The following is a 25,914-nucleotide window of genomic DNA, read 5'->3' as shown; positions in this document are numbered from 1 at the left end:
AACATTCTTGCAATTGATCATTATTTTAATTTTGCTTATACGCTTATGTTATTAACATTTTGAATGAATCACAATTGGCAATATATATCTTTTTGTAAATATCAAAACTGATTGCAAATATAAAATATTCCTTTAAAAAAAAAAAATAATAATAATAATAATAATAATAATAACGGTAACAAAAAAGAAATTTGTAATCCAAATTACGAATTATGATATCTTAATAAAATAGATAGAGATGAACTACAAAAAGCAAATGCTATACTTTTTTCATTCTGTGGTAAATAATGTTTCTTGGAAAAAAAGGAAAATAAAAAAGAATTAATAATAAGTAATATAATATATAAATAGACGCATAGCATAACAAATCAATGTATTGATAAAGTAATAATTTGAAAGGTATACAGCATCAGGTGTTTAAATTTTTGTTAGATAGACTATAGTGTTTGAAAAGTATCAAAAATCATAATAGACTAGTAATTATCACCCCTTTATAATAGTTTATATAAGATGCCATATTTAGCATAGAATTTTTGCAAATATTTTAAAACATTATTGTCAATTAGTTATGCTCATCATGATCCTGTATCAGATTTTGGAGCAGTAGATGCAGGTTTATTGGATGTAGAAGTTTTAACTTTCCTTTTTGGGGGAACTGGTACATCGGAATTATCAGGCGGTGGAGTTTCAGGAATAGATGTATCAGTTTCTAAACTTGACGAAGATTTTGTTATTTTCTTTGTGCTTTTTCCAGTCTTTTTAGGTTTATCAGTAGAACTAGAGCATTCTCCGCCTTCTTCCTGACTTTCTTTTGGCTTCTTCACAACCTTTTTAACGACTTTTTTTGCAGTCTTCTTTTCTGTAGTTTCAGTATCAGCTCGTTCCGCTGAATCACTTTCTACACTTGCTTTTTTAGCAACCTTTTTTGTAGTTTTTTTAGCAGTCTTTCCTTGGCCTTCTACATCTTGTGTACCGACATCTATAGGACTAGTTGGAGGAGTAGGTTCTGTTACAGTTGGTGTAGAAGGTATAGATATTTCTTTTGTTCTAGTAGGCCTAATTGGACATTCTATTGGCGTTGACTCCAAAGAAGAAGGCTCTAAAGTTTTTTCCACTACTGCTGCAGCTCCTTCGACAATTGTTTGCGCATCTTCCGGTTGTTCTACCTTTGATTCTGTTGAAGTACTTTGACCTTCTGTTTCTTTCTTTGTTTCAACATTTTCACTTCTTTCTTCTTGTTTAATTTGTGAACTCTCCGTTAGACTCAACTGTTCACTTAATATTTCAGTCTTTTGTGGTTGGCTTTCTTCTACTCGCGGACTTTGAATTTCCTCTACTACTTGTTTGAGTACAGATGGTGTTAATAACGAATCGCTTTCATCTAATTTCATCGTTGACCCATTAACAACAGTATCTCCATTTTGACTTATAGTTGAAGTTGTATTTGGACTTATTATATTAGCAGCTTCGTTCGATGATACTAATAAAGTTGAATCGCATAATTGCGTTCTATTAGTTAATTCAACTGGTGTTTCAGAAAAAGCTACTACAGATTCTTGAAGAGGTGCAACTGTAGAGGAAATTACTTCTTCTGTTATTAATTTTAGATCTTGCGAAACAGATTCTTTCGGCTCAGCTTGTAAAACTGATTCCGCTACTTGTATTGGTACAGGATTAGTAAGCATAATTTCAGAAGCACACACAGAAGAACATTTTGTATCTTGTTCAATAGTCGATTCTTCTACTTTGTCTACATTTGTTTGAATATCAACGTTTTCCTCTTCCACTGTTTTTCTATTTAATTCTTCTTTAACAATAACGTCTTGTATCGGATCTATTAATAAATTTTCTTTCAAAATCATCGTTTGATCAGAAGATAGGGAAGGTAAATCTGTTTCTTTGGTAGTTTGTGTTAAACATAATTCTGCATCTGCTTCAGAAATTTCTTTTGATTCTTTTGAATCGACTTCTTCGCATACGGAGGAACTTTGTTTATCAATATCAATAGATTCATCTTTTGTAAGCATTTCAAATGTATCAATAGATTCTTTTTGTGAAATATCATCCTTAGGAATATTACAAATCAAAGATTGTTTTACGCTCAGATCACTAGTTGTTTCAGCTAAAGAAAACATAAATAATTAACATAAATTTACATGAGTTTTATCTTTTGGTTTACAGAAAAGTAGATTTTTGGTTTTATATATTATAACCATTTTATCTTTAAATTTAATAATTTTTTGTTTACTAATTATAAGTTCTTTTTATACAAGATGGTCCATAAGTCAATTAACAAAAATGCATTATTATTGTATGTATTAATATTGTAATAATTTGTAACAAAACTTATATTTCTGTATTGAATAGATTTTATTTTTGCATTGAGAAAATGAAGCAGAACACTTTCAGCATTTAATATAAGTTAGTAAAATGTTATTGCAGTTTTTTCTTTTATATTAAATGTTATTTGTATGACTTTAAGAATGTAAATATTAAACCTGTTTACAATAATAATGTATTTTTGTCAGCTGACTTATGGGCCATCCTGTATAATACGTTCTAATAACTACTTTTCTGTAATTCTGATTTGTGTATGTATATGTGCAAAAATAGTAGTCTATTGATAAAATAATACAAATTTATTAATATTTTTTATTAATTATTGAAAAGCCTATGATACTGATTCATGAGAATGAAATAATGAATGATTATTGAAAATATTTATTTAAATAATAATAATAATAATAATAATAATAATAAATGTTATATTGAAGCATATGAAGCATGAAACAATGTGTGGATTTAATTTTTGTTTTTGTTTTTAGAATATAGTAAATATTTAGTATGTTAAAATTAAGCAGCACTGTTTATCGACTACTTTGCTTTTTCCATTTAAATTAAAAGCTAATTAAGTAAGCATTTTAAATAACGTGCTGTTATTAAAAAAATATGAAAATTACTATTTGCGCTGTTTTCATACTCCCATAGCACATTTATGATGATATTTTTAAGCAGCTTTTTTGTTTATGAAAAAAATTATGAAATAAATATGAATATTTATGATTTAGGAATAAAAAATGTACAAAATTAAATATGAAAAATGAATGTATATATTACATAAGGCCAACATTGTTGTCACGATTAGTGTGAGCACTTGGAATATTTACCCCAGTAAAGCATAACGACAAAACAAGACGCAGCAATGCTATGGTGCCATGGTCTGTTAGTTGCTGTCCTCTGTTCCTGTTTTAAACACTCAAACTTGATTAATTGTATTACAATCCATTCTTCGTTTTTTACTTCTTTGATCAATCAAAACAAAATATAAGCCTTACAAATCAATATTCAAAGTATCTTGTTTCTCCTCTATATACTATATTTATATATTCCGTAATATATTTCTCTTTATTATTTTTGTCAATTTTTATAGCACATGCTGTATTAAATAGAAATAAAGAAACAAACAGAAAGGCAAAGCATATTTGAAACAACTGTTAATGATATCAATTACGAGCGTATTCAAAATTTCATTGCAATTATCTTTATGCCTTCGTTCATGCAACTTCTTTTTCGTTGTACCATGTTGTTTTTTTTTTCTTTTTAAAAATCCCGATAAATCAATCAATTTTATATAATAATCGATTATTATCATACTTTAATATAAAAAATTTTAATATATTATATTTACTTTTGTATTTTATATTTAATTCTTATACCTATAAATATAAAGTAAAATTATTCTAAATATTGAATGTACCTTTTGCTGGACTTTTAATATCATCGCTGCCTTCAGACTTAGACACAGAATCGGTTTCTTTTTTAGTTATATTTGTTTCTTCTGTTTTATCAGTTTTTACTTCATCCTAAAAGCAGTATACGTAAGATATATAATATTCGTTAGCACAACAAAGAGATTTGATTTTTATAAATAATATATGCTTACCTGAGTGGTTGTTTTAGGCGGAGAAGGTTGCCTTGAAGCTGAAGAAAGTGTTTCACAAATCTTTTTCCATATATTATCAAAACTGTCGCGACCCATATAATCAATTTGACCTTGTTCCCAACTTTGTTTCCTCATGTGTTCTTCTAAAGCAATTTGTTCTGCACTTCTTGGTTCACCCAATGTCATTTGAGCTAATGCACCAGCAAGACCAGCCTATGAAATTAATTATAAATAATAATTTAAATAATTTCAATGCACCTTTAGCAAATTATTCTAAATAAAGCATATATAAATATATGTGTATTATAAATTATCGGATGCAACATAATAGAAGCGGCATATATTCAAAAGTATTATTGCGAATGTGAAAAATAATTTACACGCTATGTTTTAATTCTTATGTATATACATGTGTATTATTATAGAATATTATATGGATAATAACGTCAAGTGCATAATATAATAATTAATAGAGTATACAAGAATTTACAAACATTTATAAGCTTTTTTACAATTACGGAATGCAGGTATCATCAGTTAGTAGCATAATAATTAAAAATTAAGCATTATTTATGCTTTTTGATGAAATATACGCTATAATTATATTTGTTAAATTATTTATTATTATTCGTTGTAATTTGTCAATGATTTATTATGTCTACTAAGTAGTTTTTCAACTATTGAAACTCGTATATCACACACAACAAACAATCATTGTGAACAAATATTCACTAGATTTAAGACATTGACGAATTACACTCCATAATATATTTCCGTTTAATTTATTATTATGATTAATTTTTAAATAATACCCAATACTGCCTAAGACCCAAAATTTATTTAAAAGCTACTCTACGTCAAAACGATTTTTTCTTTTCTTTTCTTTTTTTTATGTATTTCTTATTTTTTTTCGGTGATTTTAATATATTACAAAGATATTACCCCAACCACGTATTAACTAATTTTATTTTGTTAAAAAGAAGTTTCTAGGATATATTCGGATAAGGTTACCAATTTCTTTTTTTTTGTACTTGTTTCTAGTTTAATTTAGGAGAACAAGTATGGGAACAAAGTTACTTACATTTGAACTGTCTAGATGTCCTGTTAAATTCAGGTCAGATTGCGTTGCTACATTGTGGAGATCTGTACAGGGTTCAGAGGAAGGATGGGATATCAATTTCTGTTCGTCTGTCTGTTTATCTATGATATTACTAGAATAATTATTTTGCTCGTTAACTATTGTCTCAGTAGTCTTATGTCCACTGTTATGCGTACTGTCGTGACTAGGTTGAATAAAGTCTGTCGTCTGGTGTATGTTATGTTGATAATGTCTTTCTTTTTGTTCTTCCTGATTTGATTCTTTTTGTTCGTGATAATGTTGTTGTTGCTGTTGATGATGTGAGGTATTAGATTCTTGTTGTTGATTAATATGATATGCGTGTTGATTATGAATTTCATGTTTAATATGAAAATCAACATGACTATTGTCAGATGTGAATTTCTGATCATTTTCATTAGTTTCATATCGAAATTCCAAATGATGCTGATGTTGTTCTTGCTCGTGCCGTTCTTGAACATGTTGGTGCACATCAGTGTGTATGCGTGACGTATGTTGATATTGATCATCACTTTTCCAATGATGTTGTTCTGATTCTCTAGAATAATTTTGTTCATAATTATCTTTCGAATATAAATGAGTTAAATCATCATGTTTCTTATGCTCGCTGATTGATAATACATTCCCATCATTTCTGTTATACTCTACGGAATGTAGATTAGTCGAACATTCATCGTAATTAACAGGATGAAATTGATTAGAATCTTGAGAAGGTGGCTTGTGGTAACTATGATCCACGGTTTCTTCGTACACGCAATGATGATGATTTCCACTTAACGGAAATTCAGATATTTGATTATTATCGTAAAAGTATTGAACATTTTCAGTGCTTTCTTTATTCTTATCCATGAAGACAGTTTCAGTTTTTTTCCAAGAATAATTTTCCCAAGGATCTTGAAATTCTGAGAAGTCTGGTGTTTTTGAGCAAACGTCACTGTACGATGATTTATAGTTCGTGTCATTGTAAATAGGATTGTTTGATGGAATAAAGGATACGAAAGATAAAGGAGTAATATCGTGCCAAATTGGTGCCAATGTGCTGGTTGCCTATGCAAGCATCATGCCAAAACAGAAAAATGCACACTCAATTGGTTAGTGATGAACTAATGTGGCAGTGTCCATTTTTCTTAAAAAGTGCCAAATAACAAATTTTATATTCCCATAATTAATATATATATATATGTAAAATATAATTCGTTCCGCACGATAAAATAATATAAATTTCTATCGAACTAATCTATATTACTATCTAACTATCTGTATATTATATTACATACACACTATTAATATTGTGCATTATATGTAAATGACAATTCTTATTCTATATGTTAATATAATTCGTTGCAATTACATGTACAATCATAATTACTTGGACTAGATAACATTAAGAAAAAAAGTAATTAAAAACCTAAATTTATTAATGCCACACTAGATTACCATAATCATGCTTAATCCATTCGTTTTTAACATAAGTATTATAAATAGATATATAAATCTTTTTATTATCTTGCGATAGCATACAAATGTCGTTGGACGAATGGATTAATGGGATAGAAATAAAATTAAGAGAAAAAGAAAAAAAATAGACACTGTCCAATGTTTATGATATAAAAAAAATAATACGAACGAAAAAGAAGAAGAAAAAAAAAAAAGGAAAGAAAAAATGTTTATAAGGCATATTAAAAGCTGTATATAGCAAATATTATCATGGGTTAGCACTATGAATAAACACAATAATGATTTCGTATGTGTTTTTTTTTTTTTTTTTTGAGAAAACAATTATTTCGATAAAACAATTATATATCAATACAGCTGTTAATATGATTAGTGGAAAATATGTATATATATATATATATATATTACAAGAAAATATACAGAAAATAATGTAGCGTGAATTTTGAATTGTAATAATTAAAAACACACGAAATTAAAAAAAATGTTAGAGTTCAAGCTACATTAGAGATCTGTATATTAAATTTCATTTTATAAGCAAAATATAGATGCAAAATAATAAAAATAATAAAAATTAATCTATTTAGCACATCAAGGTGTAACAGCCTCGACAAAAGTTGGTCAAAAGTTTCTAAGTGATCATAAAAATTAATTAATTTTCACTATATCTTGTTAAGTAATTTTGGGAATTTTTAACCAGTTAGCTATGACGACTTTGAAAAGTGTGTAGCTAAATTGCGTCGCCAAAATGAAACACAAGCTATTATATTATTGAATTAAGTTGTAATCTAATGACAGTTTTGTTTTCTTTATATAAAATAAATAATGTTATAATTAACATTTATTACAAAAAATCAATTACTTAGAAAAATGAATATTTGAAAATTGAATTTGCTGTTGTTGAATGATACTGAGTAAAATAAGGTACAAAACACAATGACCTTTCGCAAATCGAACACTAATATTTTTATTCCTTCCGAATATTATTCGTATAGAAGGAAGGAATTAATATTAAAGAATTATTTAGAAACTTGTGACCTATTCAAATATATAATATCTATATAAATTATATATAAAAAAAAAAATATATTTACATTACTAAAAAGCACATAATCACATCATTTTTGTTTTTCTTACGTTTTTCCAAGGAATCCCGTAAAAATTTTCTAAAAAGCATTTTTCTTTACTCGAAGTACGATCATAAGCTATATCATATACTATATATATATGTCTAAATAATCTACGATGCACGCTAATAAATATTTTGAAAAAAAAAAAAATATATATATATTTAATACTACAAGAGCATCTAAGAATTTAAAAAAAGCAATGATCTTGATCTATTTCTTACCTCTTCATTAATCTTACTTGAATTCAATTGGTCATTGCTTTGCTTGGAAAATTAATGGATGGATAAACAAGCGATACGAGGTGTGATTTATGTACGTCGACAACATAAGAATTTTTTGTCATTCACAAAAATCGTACTTTTTCTTTCTCCCTTTCTCCCTCTCCCTTTCTCCTTTTTTTACCCCATTTAAAGTTCACTCAACGATTATCTTTTATTAATATTTTGTGTGCGTGCAAGACAGCTTAATGTTTCGTTTCGAACGTTCATAAAAGGAAAGAAAGAAAAAACGTGTCTAAATATCTTTTCTCTTCTTTTTCTTCATATTTTTCTTTTCATTTAATTTCTTTTTTTATTTTTAAATTAATATACGTCATAGCGATAAGAAAAAAATTTACAAACGTAACGTAAATTATCTACTTGAAAATATTTATCGCTCTTTTAAAAAAAAAACAGAAAAAGAAAACATAAATTAACTCGACCTTTTATGTGCTTGCGAATAGATACGTATTCATAATATTCATAATATATATAATATATATAGATATCTCTCTAAAAAAAAAAAAAAAAAGGAAAAAACAAAAAATGATCGTTCGTTATTTGCTACACGTGAAATTTAGAAAAGCATTTTCAAAAAAAGAAAGAGAAATAAAAATAAAAAATACACTCAACACGTTCGTAACAATTCGAACTTACCATAACAGGTGATAACTGCGGATGCACTTTGTCGCAAAAGATATTCCACCACAATTGCAGCAATGGTTGCAAATGGTTCATACCTGATGGTGGCTGTACGATACCAGTCAAAGTATCAAAATACTGTAACCATGGTTTTGTGATTCCGATGAAGTGTATTATTCTAACATCCTCGCCAAATCTAAATATAAAAACTAATGAAGTTTGCAAACCATACGTCAAATGAAAATAAATAAAGAAAGAAAAAAGTAAATAAATACAAAAAGCTAGAAAGAAAAATGTTAAAGTAAATCTTACTGTTTAAAAGCGGGAAGATAAGAATAGGCTGCCGTAGAGCACATATTGTAGATGAATGGTAAATGTTTCGATATGTCCTTTCGTGCCCAATCATGAAAGTACATATTTAATAAGCCTTGATCGCCCCCATCAAAAGAACCCTTAGCTGCTGCAAAGGCAGTAATAGAAGCGAACGTTTGTTGAGACGGTCTAAACACGAATACACCGGAATTAAAACAATCTGGCCAGCCAATGTCGTGAGCAGCTGATAATTCTTCACGTTCGAATAACTCGTCACAGTTTCTTACGACCTGAAAAATTCATTCCATTAATTTAAAAGTAATAAAAAAAAAAAAGACATAAATAAATGAAACAAAATATTAAAAAAAAGAAACAAAAAAAGGATTTCTCTTTCTCTTTCTGTGTTATTTGTCATTAATTAATGCAATCAATTTTTTAATATAATATCTGAAATTAATTGCATCGTTTCAAGAGAAAAAAATAAATAAATGAAGAATGATCAAAAATAAAGAAAAAGGAATAAAAGATAGAATTTTTTTCATCGAGTACCTTGACATATTAATATCTATCTGTTACTCACAAGCGTATCAGCGTCTACAAACACGCATTTTTCATATTGAGTTAGCCTCCAACAATGTAATTTCGTAAATGTGATACCCAACTCTGGCCTTGCCAAAAGTGCCAGATTAGCTTCATCTTTCGAATCGAGAACGTTTACTTCCTGTACCAAATTGAATACGGCTGCCAATTTTTCTCTAAGAAATAAAATGAAGAAATTTTATCATAAGAGTATAAGTTCTTATCATTAAAAAAGAAAAAAAGGAACGAAAGAAAATGAAAATAGAATAAAAAAAAAAGGACAATGTACCTCATCATACTCGTAACTCCTGGAGTGACTAAAACTGCTAGCTCGTATTTGGTATCAACTCGGCGCAAAGAATGCGCCAATACCAATGCTCCCAAAGAATAGGCATCGTTTGTGGCCAATGTTACCCAAGCATATCCTAAACAAACGCATAAAATTAATTAATATTTTTTACAACAATAAAGAAAAGATATGTTGAACAAATTGCAAGTTATACGCCACGTTTATAAAATGTCAATTAAATGATCCTTCATGTGCACACAAATTAACTTGATAGGTGGGATAACGCCGAAATTCATGAATCAATTTATTCCCCTTGCATAATCTTTCTGAGAGAGAGAGAGAGAGAGAATGATAATGGGTTGAGAAATTATGTCAACGAGATTTGTCCGAGTTCACAATGTTATCGTTCTCAAAGATATACGAGTTATTACAAAAGTGCACTCTCTTTCCCTTCATACTTTTTCGAATTTTTTTTTTGCAACTATTTTAAACTCACAGGTATATTTATTCATGTATTTTTTTTTTTTTTACATATCAATGCACAGTTACAAAGAACGAAACGTTTTAATCTTTTCAAGGCTTTTGGGACAAATGTGAACATTTAAATCTTATCGAAAATTAATAAGTTACGAAGATGAATGTATAATTTTGATTAAATTTTCTAACCAGTAAATAAATTTCAATTGATTTTTTTTATACATTACAAATAAAATAAAATAAAAAAAAAAAAAACAATTTATACTATTAATAAAAGATTTGTTCTTGAAGAGATTAAATTCTCAAGGAGTACATCAAAATTTATAAGATTATAAAATTTGAAGAGGATTTAACAAATCTCTCAAAGTTAAATTATAAAATTAATGGAATGCGAAGAAAAAGAAGAAGAAGAAGAAGAGGAAGAGGAGAATGGAAAAGGTGATTTTAAACACTCCTAGAGAAGTTGGCACTTATCCGAGAGCGAAAATATATATTTAGATATTCTCCTAATCGTCTTCCATAGAAGTTTAACTATTGTGAAAATATTATATATCTTTCTTCCCTGTGTTCGTCGAATATGTTTTTAATACCTTTTTACATACATATATTTTTTCTACTCGTTCTAATAGTTTTTTCCTTCTTCGATATCTCTATTTTTTATCGAACAACAAAAAACAAACAAAAAATTTATATTATCGGTGGAATACTCCAAGAGTAGACGTTCGTGACGTTAAGTACGAATGGTTTTGACAATGCTTTTCTCTCTCTCTCTCTCTCTCTCTCTCTCTCTCTCTCTCTCTCTCTTTCTCTCGAATATCAAAAAGAAATTCAATAATAGATGCGAACGATATCATCGATTGTCAATATGAAACACCCCATCGGTCTTTTGATTCTTTCGTCTAGACAATCGTATTTCTTCTTTTTACTGTGAACGAAAAAAGAAGAAGAAAAATAAAACAGGAAATAATAAGAAGTATTAATGTTAGACGATTTATCGAATGAGCAAGTATCCTCGTTACGCTTGACAAAAAACTTATATTTGCAAGATAAAATTGTTGGCACAAGATTTAACATAGCATAAGGTTTAACATGGCACAAAATTTAAAACATGGACTCCGGTTATTTAGCAAGGAATCTACAACGTTATATACCACAGCTGTTTCTAGTCGATTTATTGAGTAATCAGGTATCTCTAATTAGATATCTGGATAAGTGAATAATAACCAGTTCTAGTTGATTCGAATAATCTGCCTTTGTAAGCCGGATGTATTTTCGATAGTTTAAATTTTCAAAATAATTTTCTCATGGTTCAAAAGAATATAAGAAAAATAGATTTTTTTTACCTGACCCCAGCATGTAACCGAATAACTGAACAATAGTCAGGTATATTTGATTCTAATGATCTGCCTCTATAATCTGGATTTTTACAATGACTTGGATCGTTTATATTGTCAAAATAATGTTAAGTGGGTTCAACAGAATAGAAAAAATCAAGATATTTCTATCAGACTTGTTGGGTTCCCATGTAAATGAACAATAGCCAGATATGTTTGACTTTAATAATTTACTCTTTGTAATCCAGATGTTTGCAATGTTTCAGTTAGTTTATATTTTCACAATAAAATACGTACGTCATAAGATGCTACTAATATCTTAGTCATGAAGAGTATGTTTAATCCTCTAACAATAGCAAACTACGTAAGTTCGTAAGTAACGTGGTCCATATTAATGCGTACAGTATATAAATATAATTATAAATCATAATATTACAATTATTTATATTAGAAAATAAATTATAAAATCAATTTTTAATATTTTTTTTTTTACATTTATAAACCATCGTCATAATTATATATTCACAAATACGAGTGTTTGAAATTTTGGTATTTCAATTTTTTTTCTGACTTTTTTTTTTAAAAGAACATCGCAAAAGAATACACTCACTTTATTTATAACGAACATCTATTTCTATTTTGCGAGCGTTCATGAAGCGCTACGCAGGCGGATTATCGCAAAATTTGGCCACCGTCCGTTCGTTCTTCGTAATAAAAAGCGATCTAATATTAGACACTTTTATGTATGTTTGTATGGATGTGTGTAGATACTCGAAAGATATCCCGAAGAAATGGCGAATCTTTGAAAAACACGAGACGACGAAATTCGATGCAAATTCCAAACGTTCGTGAATAAAGAGAGCGTAACGTAGAATCTGTCGAAAGTAACGCGTTTACGCTTGAAATAGTATATCTACAACAGGATATAATCAGGTGACCTAAATCCTAATAGTTTTTCTTTTTTTTCTCGTTTTTTTATCCTTTTTTCTTAAAAATAATGAAAATTTATATAACAATAATAATAATAATATTCCTCTTCAGTAAACAAAGTAAAATTACACGTAGTAGAATAAATGCAAGAGTATCGGATAAACAACCTTGCAAAGACTCGTTACGTTATCGATTAACACCGATTAATTAACGTTCCTCCTATTACGACACGTTTAATAAAGATCAGTCTACCTGCAAATTAAGATCAACGATTATGTATGTTAAAATAAGTTAATATTAGAATACATTTAGTTAGTTAGATATGAATCTCTTTTTCGTCAAGACGTATTAAAAAATGAATACGTTGTAGTGATGTACAAATAACGTTTTGATAACCTTTTGAACAAGGAAGAATTTCATAAATGGCGGACGTGCCAGAAAAATAATTCATCTTCTTGGCTACTTTACGAATTTTTAAATTTGCGAAACGTTTTCTTCGCCAACACTTTATTTCAAATGATGAACATTTCTTTTGGATCGTATTTTTATATTTATATATATAATAATTTTATATAATTGCAGTTAATTTATTACCTTTGTTTATCTATTATACAAGGTAAAAAAATATTTAAATAGATAAATGTTAATTTTCCCTTATACACATAATTACTAAAAATTTGGCGTTGTTTATAATAATAATAATAATAATAATAATGATATAAAAACAGTTATAATTACATTTTATTTCTTATGACAAAACACAGCAAGAATTTCATGGAAGATTCATTCAAATTGCGTAATATTTAAACAAAAAAATTATATGGGACCCTTATTTAATCCATTTAAACCTAAAACTAATTAGATCAAAATTTTATGGAATTTTTCATTACAATTAATTATATAATTAAAAATGTTTGAAAATCATGAGAAACATATAATAACAAAATAATGTATATAAGAATTGCTGGGAATCGCCCATTCCATTTATGGTCCAGCAAACTTATACAAATTTAAAATTTGAAAAACTACATCAGTAAATTATGTTTAATGAACTGTATCATTTATGATAAGACAGATCTTAATGAGTTAATTAACAATTGAAGAATTGCAACTTTACTTGATTGAGAAAAAGAAATGGGGAAATGGAATAAAAGACAACAATAAATTGATCTAACTCACAATCAAAGAAAAGCGTCAGAAGATATTCGCATTTACAACTCTTGAATTTGTTTGAACGAACGTTTGCCAAAACGCTTTTGGAATGATTTTCATGGAACGAAGGTCGTATTACACGATCTTTTAACAACATTCTAATGATATTATACGTGCGAATAGATTTGACGTATTTTCTAAAATAGTAGGCGGTTAGATTTGCTATCCAAAGTGAAAGATTTTGTCTTTGCAGAGTTGTACAGAAAAGATTGAGACTAAATAAATGCCAAGGAATAATTATGAGTCAGAAAGCGTCGTTGAGAGAAAGACAAACAGAGACAGAGATAGAAAAAGAGAAAGAGAAAGAGAAGGAAAACATAAGCAGTACACTAAGGGTGATTCTTGAAGATCATATTTCTACCGGTGATGTTTCTTAAGAAAGATCGGAAGTTCTTGTCTCTCAACTTTGTAATCTCATAACCACACTTTGCAAGATTTTACAAATATTTTAAATAAAAATCATCTCCTTTTCTATATATCTCTTTTTTATTTCGTTTAATTTTCTAATCATAACAATTAAAAATTATGTTGATTAAATTGAAGATCAATTTATGTTGAGTTAGTTAATTTAAAAATAATTTTAAAAATAAGTTCAACACGGTATGGATCTTTATAATTTTGTAATTTTTATTATGCAAAATGTTTCCAATTTATAGAAAACTGATATTTATTGGATTAGGGTTCTTAAATATGTCTCATCAGTTTTTTAAATAGATGATTGTTAGTATTTATAATGAAATATCGGTAAAATCACAAAATACAATTTAATATTGACGCTTAATTATTTATAATGAAACACAATATTTATATTCCTGTATAACTTGGTCAAATTAAATAAACACATAAATATGTTTCAATCAATTTCTTTAATATGAAAATGTAAATGTAATTGTATCAATAACCGTTGCTATGAATTTCTGAAAACTTTTGATTTATTAGAGAATTTTTTATCGGCCATGGAACCAAGGACTTTAGATGCCATGATAGCTTTTAAAAATAGTCTATCTTTTCTCCCAGGGAAAGAGAAAGAACGATAAAGGCAAAAAGAGAGAGAGAGAGAAAGAGAACTACGAAGATATAGTCTCGCCATGGATATACACATATTATGATATGGAGACGAAACCCGAGAGGCAGAGTACCAGCCGTCGTTTTCTACCACACAGAAAATGGTTTATATTTATACGGGCAGGATGGCTTATAATAGCAAAGCGGCCTCACATTTGTACGAAATGCAATTCATATACTTTGCCTTAGGTCAAGCACTCGTTTAACTCTCTCTTTCTCCCTCTCTCCCTCTCTCTTTCTCTCATTTTATTTCTCAGCTCCAGACAGGCTTCCTTATAAGATAGTTCTCCCCTTGTCTACCATTCCTAGATCTAACGAGACATACACAAATACCAAAAAATCGAACTGTCTTTGCTATGAGTGATTGTATATAAAGGATAAAAGGGATAAAACATATTTAGTAATATTATATACAATATACAGATTCTTATTTTCTTTTAAATAGATCGTACGTTCTTGTTCTTTTTATCCCTGAAACTTAATTGGAATTTTGAGAGTACTCAAGAAACAAGAAAATAGATAAATAGATAGAGAAGAGTCTAAACAAAAGGTGGGAAAATTCTTCGATAATAAGAATCATATATAATACTTTGCATATATTTTGGAATCCCGAAAAGCCGCAAAAACTCTAACCAATAGAGTACAAAAATAATTCGAATACATAATGGATGTTTAAGAAGATTATGTAAATAAACCATTTATATATCAAAAATATTCTCTAAATATTGATACATATTATAATAATACTAAAATTTATAATTAATACAAAAGTTTAGATAAAAATAGCAATGAAATCTCATATTAAGTCTCGATTTGTCCAGAGTTCATCTAACAATAAGCCAATATTATCAAATTCACATTTGAATACGAGCCAGCAAATTTAATTAAAGAGAATTTACAATCTGTAGATAAAAAAGAAAAGTAATTTTATCCTAAAAAATGTTAGCAAGCTAAAAAAAAAGATCAAATGACGCTTCAAGCTTTGAGACATCACTGCTGAAGTAAACAACAAAATAGAATTTGCATATTTGAGGTCAATGTTAGAGTAAATGGTAAAAATGAATTTATTCGTTTGATAACAGGATTGGAATTTTACAAGCGAAATGTTTGACACCACTGCTGAAATAAATAGTAAAATAAAATTTGATCGATAGGAGTATAACAGAGTTTTACAAGCCACGTGTTTAACTCTATTAATCTAAGCTAATTATCGATCGAACCCTTGTACAAATATAGAACTGATTTAAAAAAGAAAATAGTATTCCTCGTATATAAAAGTAGAAAATACAGTAAGAGAATAGACACGTGTGCCAGGGACGACAGACTGTCTCATACCAAAAGACTCCAAGTGCTGATCTTAACCGAGACAAGTTCGACCTTGCGTGAAAGCAACGCCAGTCCGGTAGGTACGTACGTATGTATATATCGTTGTATCGGCCAAAGGAAGGGTTAACGAACCTCGTTGCTCGTAAAACAAGCTCGAAATATTTAGCGGAAGAAGATTGAGAAGAGCATATATCTCAAGAAGTAACGCTCGTAACTTGTAACTCGATGCTTTCTTCCTATAACTGTAAGACATCGTTCTTGGATATGTATGATTGTATATATGTATGCGCGCGTGCGCGCGTATATGTGGGTGTGTGTGTGCATATGATGTTAATTCTTGCCGAATTGTAATTATTTAAACGCCTGTATAACAATTTATCATAGTTAAACTCGCATCACGTTTGTCGATGATATTAAACGTTGGTGATTTCATCAGAAAAGGATGGTTTGTTTACTGCCGTTGACTTTTTGATCAATCGATCGAGTTATACTTATTGTTAGATAGATCAGTATCGTCTTCCTTCTCGAATGCTTACGAAATCTAACCTATCGTATGTTTAAAAAGATTTCTCAGAGGATATATCAATTACAGTCTATATAATCGCATGTTATTCGATAAGCTCATTGTATGGATCATACGACGTAGTATCGTACTATCGAGAAATATCTACTATACAAATAAGTATTAATATTGGATTTAAAAATGATGAAGAGTTCGATATGAAAATTGTGTTTCAAACAATACGGTTTAATTTTGTTTTTTGTTTTCTTTCAATATCGAACAATATAGATATTTATGATAATTAGAATGAACAACAACAATAAAATATTAATCTATTAATTGTTTATTATCAATCTAATTATTATTGATTACCCATAAAATACGTGCCGATTTATAAATATTTTGTTTTTTCCTTACAGACATATTTTATTTCCTTACATTTTTTTCTAAATCGGCATGAACTTTACGGACAATCAAATATTACAGTAATTGCAACTTATACTTTGAAAAATATTTAAAATATCGGATACAATGTAAGAATTTATGATGGATTTATATATATCTCTTTCTATCGATATTTTTTTTATACATATATATGTATTTATATTTAAAAATTACAAAGCTTTTTTTTATGGGAGGTTAAGTATTCTTTTCTTTTTACATACTCGCGTCGGGGTTGAGAATTTAAAATAGACCAAAGTAAGAAATAAATGCATGCCAAGAACCACGCGGGAGGGGTTTAGAAGGAATAGGAAGGACCTGGAGGGGGGGGGGAGATAGAGATAGAACTAGGATTTTTATGCGCAAATTCTTTTCGGCGCGGTACGAAACAATTTCAGGACGTATCAGAATAAGTATAACAAGAGATCTACGACATTTGGCAAAGAGCCGCAAAGTTTCTCCCTTGGAACAGCCAGGAATAAACTGTCGGAGATACCGTCGAGACGCGGCTTGTGACTTATCTTATTTCATATAAAAGGAACCTCGAGAAAGAGAGAGAAAGTTTTAATTAAAAAAAAAAAAGTAATAATAATAATAAAAGAAAAACTTGCAATTGTTTTATTTTTAAATTTCTTACTATTCCGTGATGAATAAGTTTCTTTTTTTAAATGTTGCACATTAATATTAACATATAAATTTGTAGCAACAATATTCACAATATTTCAAATTTCCAAATTCTTAATTTTACTGTACATGATTGACGGTATTATTATAATAATTAGATATGTAAATATAAAACAAATGCACCATTATAAAAGAAGGTAAAATAATGTAAACAAGTTATAAGTGTATCGTGTAATTGGCTAATGTGAACAGTTTAAAATTTTTAATTGTAATACGGCATTCAATGTTATTGCTAGTTTTCATTTCAATTTCGGACAATTATGATTGCAAATATTATTTTATTATCTATTTAACAATTGGTTTATTTATTACTTATAAACCAATAACCAATTATTACTCTATTAATTTAAAAAAATATAACTTTGGTTAAAAAAAAATCATTTGATTGATTAAACGCGTACAACGACCTATTAAGTAGCCGGTTTTAAATTTATAAATAAATTTCTGCATTTAACGTTATTATCATTTTTCATTTGACTTCACTTTACGATTATAATTATACATTATGTTTACTATCTGCTTTAAATCATAAAAAATAAAACTTTTCTTAAAAACCGGTCATTTGACTGGTTATAGTTAAAAAAAAAAAAAAAGGGTATACCGGCATAAACTGTCTGTAACTTTATTATTAAAACTTCGTTGCGTGCTTCTGCATCCAATAAAGAACTTTTAAGTTCATTCTCCGTGGGGGAAGCATTTAAAAAAAAAGAAAATTGACGAATTTCCCGCCTAATCGGCACGCTACAGTATGAAGATAATTAAATCGTACGGGAAAAAGAGCGGGAAATGGCGCACGCGCGTTCTTCAATCATTTCTGCTCACGTATCCCTTCCCCTTCAACAAATATAACACGATTCGAAAAGAGAGAGAAAAAGAGAGAGAAAGAAAGAGAAAAAGAGAGCAAGAAAACATATAGAAAAAGAAGAGAAGGAAACGATTGCCGGCGTAAGTAAATATATAAGCAAATAAGTAACTAAAAGTAGATATACTTATTCTCTTGGTAAAGTACGCGTTTTCTAATCAAAAGGATTAGATAGATCAATGTTTCGGCCGTTGGACGATGCTAATCATGTTTGAAAAGGTTATTAGGTCAAGACCGGTTATACCGGCGAGCTTATCGCGTGCCGGTTAGCACAATTCTCTCAATGGAATATAACATAACCTCTCTTTTTCATCTTCTCTAACTTAAATAGAAATTTCTATTCGAATTAAAAATTCGAACAATATTTCCAAATTGTTAACTAAAACTAATAATTATAATTATAATAATAATAATAATTATTATTATAATAATAATAATATAATACTAATAATAATGATGATGATGATGACGATGATGATGATGATAATCATAATAATAATGATAATGATGATAACGATGATGATGATAATGGATGATGATGATAATAGATAATGATGATGATGATGATGATGATGATGATGATGATGATAACATGATAATAGAGATAAAAAAAAAAGAAATAGTAGAAAATAAGAAAAACTTACCGGCCATGATCGCAGAAAATTTTTGAAGAACTCTGTGAGTTTCTCTTCTCTTTTATTCTATCCTTCTCTTTTCTACTTCTTTCTGTTCGTCTAGTTAATGAAATTCGTGGATAAAGAGAGAGACACCGATGTACACACCCACGAGCTGTCGGCCAAAGAAGCCGTAATAAGGATGAAATAATAACGAGAAATACGAATACGTGCACACTCAGCCGACCTCGCGACGCGAGTGATCACGATGAAGTGATGCTCGTATATACTTCTTCTCTAACTCGATCTCTCTTTTCGTCTTCTCTTCCCCACTTTAGCTCTTCCTTTTTCTGTCTCATCTCGCGAAGGACAGAGATCTTAATCTTTTTTACCGATAGAGTAAGCGAACGAACAAATAAACGAACGCACTGGCAACAAGGAATCGAACTTCGATATCTTATTCTCGTATGATCAAAATTAAAAATGATTGGATATTATGAATTATTTTTATTCCACTTTCTTAGAAAATATAAGATAACATAAGCTCATATTTCTTTCTTTCTTTTTTTCTTACATGTTTATGTATTTAAATATCTATGATTCGATAGTCACATCGAGTTAGAAGCAAATCGAATCCCTACAAGAAAAGCTCCAGTTATGAGACCGTATAAAATGGCTTGGTATTAAAATATTTAATAACGACGAAGTCAAAGTATTCAAAGGAGTAGAAAGAAATGAAAATAAATAAGATAAATGTATTTACAACAACGTTGAATATGTTAGTAGAATTGGATTCTAAGGATATGTAGGGATTAATAAAAAAAAAAAAGTAATTTCACGTGAAAGTCAATGCGCAAGGTATGTAATTGAAGGTGGTGGGAAGGATAAAAGGGTGGAGACAGAGGCGACACCTGCCGCTGGAGCATTGCGGCAGACGATGCGTCGTTTCAGTTCCGGTCGTTCCTCGAAAGCGAACGAACATGCGACGTAGAGCGGGAGGTAGTGTTACAGGGGCAGAAGAGGACACGACCGAGGATTCGTTTGGTGTTAGCGCGCGTGACACTAACAATCGTCGAGACATTTGTACAACTAGTCATGGTAAAGAACAGGCCAATTAAAAAATGTAGGCACATTTAACGGGCCAAACGTGCGTGCCCGTTTAAAGCACGACGAATCGATCGTAAAAACGTTGTTAGAAGACATACAACTCTTGTCCTCGTCCTACTCCTCCTTCACCTTCACCTTCTCTTCTTTCATCGTTATTGTCTTCTTCTATTCTTGATTTCCTACTTATTCTTCTCTTTTCGTCTCTTATTTTTATTTTTTTTCTGTCTTTTTCTAACCTCCCCTTATTGTACATCAACGACAACGACGCGACGACGACGACAACAGAGCAAAGGTCCATCGTTCGATATCCGAAAAATGGCCAGCTCACCGAGCAGCATTGAAAATCAGATAGACAGTTTCTTGGAACAGTTCAAGCGTAGTGCATCTCGCGCCATGGAGGAGTCCCACAGGTCCGCTTATAGCAATGCCTGCGGAAGTAGTAACATCAGCCGTAGCAGGAGCGGCAATCTGGACCTCGAACTTCTAGAGGCTGGTGAGTCGCGAATGATATGAACGTTCCCTTTCTTGCCAATGGAACGAACAAACAAGCAACCCCTTTAAAGCATTTCATCCCTTTTACTGATTTTAACTTACTTCTTTCGCTTTAAATTCTTTTCACCCTTCTGTATCCTCTTACATCCTAGTCTCCTGCAATTCTCTCTTTCTTGTTGTTAGGGCGTCAACGACATTATTCTTCGATCATGAATATTTTTATTATTCATTTCACATCGTTTCTTTACTAAATTTTCTTTTTGCATTTGAATATATAACAATCAAAATCATATTTTAAATATCCTGTTATATGTTTAATTTTGTCTTTAATTCATTCGAGCCACTTTTGAGATACTTTGACTCCTAAATTTATATAACTTTTGAATTAAAGGAAAAAAACTTTTATAAAAATGTTACGTCTGTTGCTTTTTTCTAGTTTTTTTTAACTGTTGTAAACTATTAAAAGATATTATCTCTAATACTCTTTCAAGGTATTCGCGCGATAAAGAAAAAATTAATGAGGCTTTTGGAATATCATTTCATATCAACGCGTTTAAAAATTATGACTTCTGCGTAATCGTTACTGTAATAGTTTAAAAAATGAAACGATAATGAATTTTTCCTAGTGATAAATTCTTGACATTCCGATAAGTAAATTTCCGTTTATATTTCGACCTTCTTTTTCACGGTCGCATAATTTTCGCTGAGTAAACGATTAAAAGCCTATAATTAGAAGTTATAAGGTAAGTAATTACTAATAACGGTATAACAAATAGTATTTGCAAAACCTAATGCTAGATAAGAAACCTTAAAAGAAACAATACGTTTAAAAATACGAAAAACTCCGTGTAGAAATATTCCAAAATAAATAACAAAACAAACGATACTTTTGTTAATTTCGAATAACATACACTTTGAACGAAGATGCACATGCCGCACGGCGAGTCACGTGTCAGTATCCACCTTACCCCCGTAGCATAGCTTCAACGTGATTGGTCACGGCTTACGATGCGATATCATGGTGGCGCCGTGCATTTCGGCTTGCATAAATGATACGCAGAAAAAGAAAAAAAAGACAGAAAATAAATGAAATACTCATCCTGTGGGTGCATAAAAAGAAAGAGAGGAAAATAAGAGTATTAAAGCTTTCCACATTGCATTTCTTTTTCGATTTTTTTATTATCAAAAAAATAAAAGAAACGAAAAAATTAAATTGGGAATGTCACAATTGGCCAATAGGCGATCGATTTTTGAGTTAGTGCAAGCGCGCGAAAGGTTGTGGGAGGACGAAGAGAAGAAGGTTGCAAGTCCGTAACTAAAGAGTCGTCGACTCCGGGTGCATCGTTCGAGAAGGGCGGTGAGAGGAAACACCCCTCGTATTATACCCGTTCGTACGTTCGTAAGTTCGTTCGTCCGGTCGTTCGTTTATATACGTTCCTTTACTCGCTCGGTTGCTTCCTCTCTTTATCGATCAAATGAGAAAACGGTATATCCTCATATAGTACTCCTGTGAGCCTCCTTTTGTCGTCGTAAGTCGGCGCGGCATTCGACCGGATTCGTCGTCGTGAAGATCGGTTTAAGCCGACATCAGCAACACTACAGCAGCAGCAGTAGCAGAACAGCGGTAGCAGTTATAGTAGCGTAGACACTAAAAAAAAAAAAAACATAGTAAGAAAAATATAGATAAATAGACGTGAGTTAATCGTCGTCGTAGAGGCAAGATGATACTCCGTCGAAAATCTGTCCATAACTGCAACTGTCCCTGCCATCAACATTGTTCGACGAGATGCGCAGGTTTGAATCATTAGCCGGTTTTCTATCGGAATTTATATTTTTCCTCTCACACCTTATATACACATACATATATACATATATACATACATATATACATACTTTCGTATTACTCTTTAAACTCTGACTGTGTTTGATATTATTCTCTCTTTTTTTTCGTCACTACTTTCTTATCATTCGTCGTTATTAGCTTTTCAATTATTAACATTCTTTGACGCATGAGACAACACTGTGATAAGCACGATAAAGATATATTGATTCATGAGAAAATATAGTAAAAGGTCTTCCATTAATTATTACCTCGATTATTATTTCAGATGACTATTGTAATAAAAGATTCATTAGAAAATGGCGCGATATTTTAAAAATGTTCCATTCCTAAGTAGACTTTTTTATGGACGGGAAAAATGTTTCACGGCTCGTTCCTTTGTTTATTACTATATATAGAGATTGTGCTTAAGTCGTTTCTTTTCTTCTAAAAGTCAATGTACGTCCTGTGTTATTTGTGGACCGTTTTACGTATCATACGACGTACAAGACATGTTTACTCCCGCGAAGAGTGCATGCGGTCTCAAGCCCCTCCTCTCTTGCATCATTATACTCCTTTAGTCGATATGTCAGGGCTGTATCTATAAGGCATTAACACGATTTAATAAAAATACGTATAAGCATACTTTTAACATATAAAACAAAACTAATCGTAATAGTCACCATTTTTATTCTACTTATTTTGATTAATTCGTTTAATGTAATGTACATTAAATATAATCCGTTTCAACGATTACACGGTGTATAACAAAAATATATATCGTTAGCAATTAAAAAATAAAAATAATTACTAATTCTAAGATTCTTATATAACGTAGACGTGGACTATTGAATGCAATTAGCCAGATAATTATAGCTCATTGTTCTAATGTAAAAGGAACTCCACTTAATAATTTCGTATCTTCTCTATACGTACGAAGATTATTTTTCGTATGCTAAAAAGAGAAAGGTAAAAGAAGAAAGAACAACGTGCTTAGCGTATTAAAATCGATCCTTCCTTTATAAACGCCAGACTGATTTTTATTTTACAATAAATTTTTTTACCTATAATAGACTATTTATAATTACTTTATCTTTACACATAAAAAAGAAAAAAAAATATTCAACACTAAATTATTCAACGTAAAATAACTTTATATTTATTTCACTCTTAACATCATTTTTTCCGTATATATTCGTTTAAATACAAAGATGAATAATTGAATACACCACACAATTATATTATTAATTTGATAAGTATTATTTTATATCTTGGGTTCCGATAATAACGAATACGGTCCTGGAGCTTCTTCCCCCTCTCAATTTTTCGTACGAACGAAACGTTCGCCATATCGTCGAACGTACTGTCTAGTAATGTCGATAACATTAAGCGAAAATAGTATTTAAATAGCGTTTTATAAAAGTTAATTTCCGAATATTGTGTGTTATCGATATTAATGAAATTCGAATTAATGGGATATCTACAAAAAGAAACGGTTAAAGGTAAGTAAGATCTTGAATTATCATGTTTAATCAAAGTGAAAATTTGTCAAGAGAAAAGTGTGACAAGCGATATTCGACCTTTTTGCAAATTGATTTTTCGAACACGTTTGTTTAAAGAATTTTGACAAGTGTTTCTTTTTTTTTTAAATGATATACATATATTGTTTTAACGATTGGAATAATTGTTTTACTTGTACACTTTATTTCTATTGAATTGAATATTCCTTATGTTATCATGATATTGTTTCTTTGACATTATAGTTGTAGCAGATAATATTTCCTGTATCAAGAAGAAGAAGAAGAAGAACTGAAGATAATGGAAATTGGTGCAGGAAAATCTGCTTTGACTTGCCAGAGTCAGGTAGTGAATTGTGTAAATAGTAATGAACATGTGGGAGAAGTTGAAGCGAAGAAGGAGGTAAACAGTACAATTATTTTTATTTACAATCGCATATTAATTCGGTGGTAATAATAATTTTAATCTGTTACACTTTATGTCAAATAAATAATTATCATTTATTACATTATTTATATACATCATTAAAAATCATATTTATCTTTAGGTAAAGCAAAAAGTACATTCGAGTACTTCGAAGTCAAAGAAACATATGACTAAAATGAAAACAAAAACGGATTCTAATTATGATCCAACTAAATTAGAGGACAGTCCTAGTCAAGTGTTGGAACGGTTTAAGCATGGTTGTGAATGTCAAGACGATCAATGTTTTAAAGGACTAAATCCTGAAACAGTGTATAAACATAGATTAAATATCGCTGAGTTAACAAAAGCCGAACATGATATGTACTTAATGGGTGTAATTATGGCTTGTTTAACAAATCCTTACGAAACTGCAAGACATACTGAAAGGCGTAGATTAAGAGCTCATTATGTATACCAAGGTAGAAGAGTATGCTTAGATGCTTTTTTATATTTAGAAAATTGTACACATTATCAAATAAAAAGGATTAGAAAGCATTTAATAACTCATGGTGTTACTCCAAGAGTACATGGCAATCATGGAAAAGTTCCACACAATACATTTTCTTTGGATATTTATAAGATAGCTACGAAATTTTTAAAACATTTTATTGAATCTCAGGAAACCAAACAAAAGACTAAACTTTCTAAGAATGCTCCATTACATCTTCCACCAGATATCACTCGAAAAACTGTTCATGATTTGTATACCAAGTATTGTACCAAAGTTTCACCAGATATTAAAATTATGGGATATTCTACGTTTAGAAGATTTATGAAAGTTCAATTTCCGCAAGTTAAATTTGCTAAATTGGAATTCATAGCTAGGTCACAACCTATGCAGAATCATAGTGGTATTACAGTTGAAACGGATAAAAAAAATGTACCTGAGAAACATTCTGAATCAGCAGAAATAGTTACCGAAGATGGTACAATATTGCCTGTAGTCATTTCAAGCGAAGCAGTAGGACAAAATAGTAGCACTTACTTTTTAACACCGGTTAGTAAAACTAAAGATGATATTAGTTATCAAATAACAACCGATGGTTTATTAGTTGACAGGACAACATTACCTATTGCAGTAACTAAAGTAAATGTTGTTTAAAAGTATTACAATTATTGCAAATCGTTTTTTTTTTTTAATATATATAATGATAATGTACCTGTACAAAAGAAATGTTATCCTTATGTATTAAAATATGTAAATAACTTGATATATCTATTGCACATAAATTATTTTTAATTAGTAAAAAAGAAATTGTGTAGGTGGTATTAATCGTTGGAAAACAATTGTATAAATTGGTGAGTTTTTATTTTATAAATTACAATTATAAATATAACAATAAAT

General features: G+C 29.7%; 3 protein-coding genes across 9 annotated transcripts in view; 2 read left to right on the top strand and 1 right to left on the bottom strand.

The window, feature by feature from the left end:
* Positions 1–360: 360 nt before the first annotated feature.
* LOC106786831 (glycogenin-1) lies at positions 361–19,659 on the bottom strand. 4 transcript variants are annotated; one of them, XR_001381698.1, is made up of 10 exons: positions 19,199–19,659; positions 9,722–9,857; positions 9,434–9,608; positions 8,854–9,143; positions 8,557–8,737; positions 5,025–6,107; positions 3,944–4,156; positions 3,758–3,863; positions 3,168–3,243; positions 1,823–2,122 (listed from the first exon to the last, which is right to left on the bottom strand). XR_001381698.1 is itself a non-coding variant. In XM_014748646.1 (9 exons), exons 1-9 carry the CDS (start codon positions 19,203–19,205, stop codon positions 576–578), a joined length of 3,738 nt encoding a protein of 1,245 aa, XP_014604132.1. In that variant the 5' UTR covers positions 19,206–19,646; the 3' UTR covers positions 361–575. The 4 variants fall into 4 exon arrangements, 3 of the variants coding, with proteins under 3 accessions (XP_014604132.1, XP_014604133.1, XP_014604134.1); XM_014748646.1 differs by lacking the exon at positions 3,168–3,243 and having other exon boundaries at positions 361–2,122; positions 19,199–19,646; XM_014748647.1 differs by lacking the exons at positions 3,168–3,243; positions 5,025–6,107 and adding an exon at positions 7,864–7,905 and having other exon boundaries at positions 361–2,122; positions 19,199–19,619.
* A 445-nt stretch (positions 19,660–20,104) lies between these two features.
* LOC106786828 (guanine nucleotide exchange factor DBS-like) overlaps positions 20,105–25,914 on the top strand; it is a 13,828-nt gene continuing 8,018 nt past the window's right edge. For 2 of the 4 annotated variants that reach the window (XM_014748638.1, XM_014748636.1), the window contains exons 1-2: positions 20,105–20,266; positions 20,561–20,768. In XM_014748638.1, the coding sequence (XP_014604124.1) occupies positions 20,264–20,266; positions 20,561–20,768 (211 nt within the window). In that variant the 5' untranslated portion in view covers positions 20,105–20,263. Of the gene's footprint in view, positions 20,769–21,827; positions 22,562–25,914 lie in introns of those variants that run through there. The other 2 variants (XM_014748637.1, XM_014748639.1) reach the window with 2 other exon arrangements.
* On the top strand, positions 23,835–25,906 carry LOC106786830. Its single transcript, XM_014748644.1, has 3 exons — positions 23,835–24,088; positions 24,350–24,506; positions 24,652–25,906. Exons 2-3 carry the CDS (start codon positions 24,405–24,407, stop codon positions 25,669–25,671), a joined length of 1,122 nt encoding a protein of 373 aa, XP_014604130.1. The 5' UTR covers positions 23,835–24,088; positions 24,350–24,404; the 3' UTR covers positions 25,672–25,906.

Source organism: Polistes canadensis, unplaced genomic scaffold, assembly GCF_001313835.1.
Source record: "Polistes canadensis isolate GaletaPanama2010 unplaced genomic scaffold, ASM131383v1 scaffold_84, whole genome shotgun sequence".
Lineage (NCBI taxonomy): Eukaryota > Metazoa > Arthropoda > Insecta > Hymenoptera > Vespidae > Polistes > Polistes canadensis.
Note: the sequence above shows the minus strand (reverse complement) of the source record. Positions and strands in the feature narration are given on the sequence as shown.

Bases quoted from the DNA above. Each gene is read 5' to 3' on its own strand.
- LOC106786831 (XM_014748646.1), bottom strand. The intron at 9,144-9,433 runs GTGAGTAACAGA...TGAATTTTTCAG, and splicing joins TTGTAGACGCTGATACGCTT to GTCGTAAGAAACTGTGACGA. The intron at 2,123-3,757 runs GTACATTCAATA...TGTTTTCTTTAG, and splicing joins TATTAAAAGTCCAGCAAAAG to CTGAAACAACTAGTGATCTG.
- LOC106786830 (XM_014748644.1), top strand. From the start codon at position 24,405: ATGGAAATTGGTGCAGGAAAATCTGCTTTGACTTGCCAGAGTCAGGTA. The intron at 24,507-24,651 runs GTAAACAGTACA...ATTTATCTTTAG, and splicing joins AAGTTGAAGCGAAGAAGGAG to GTAAAGCAAAAAGTACATTC.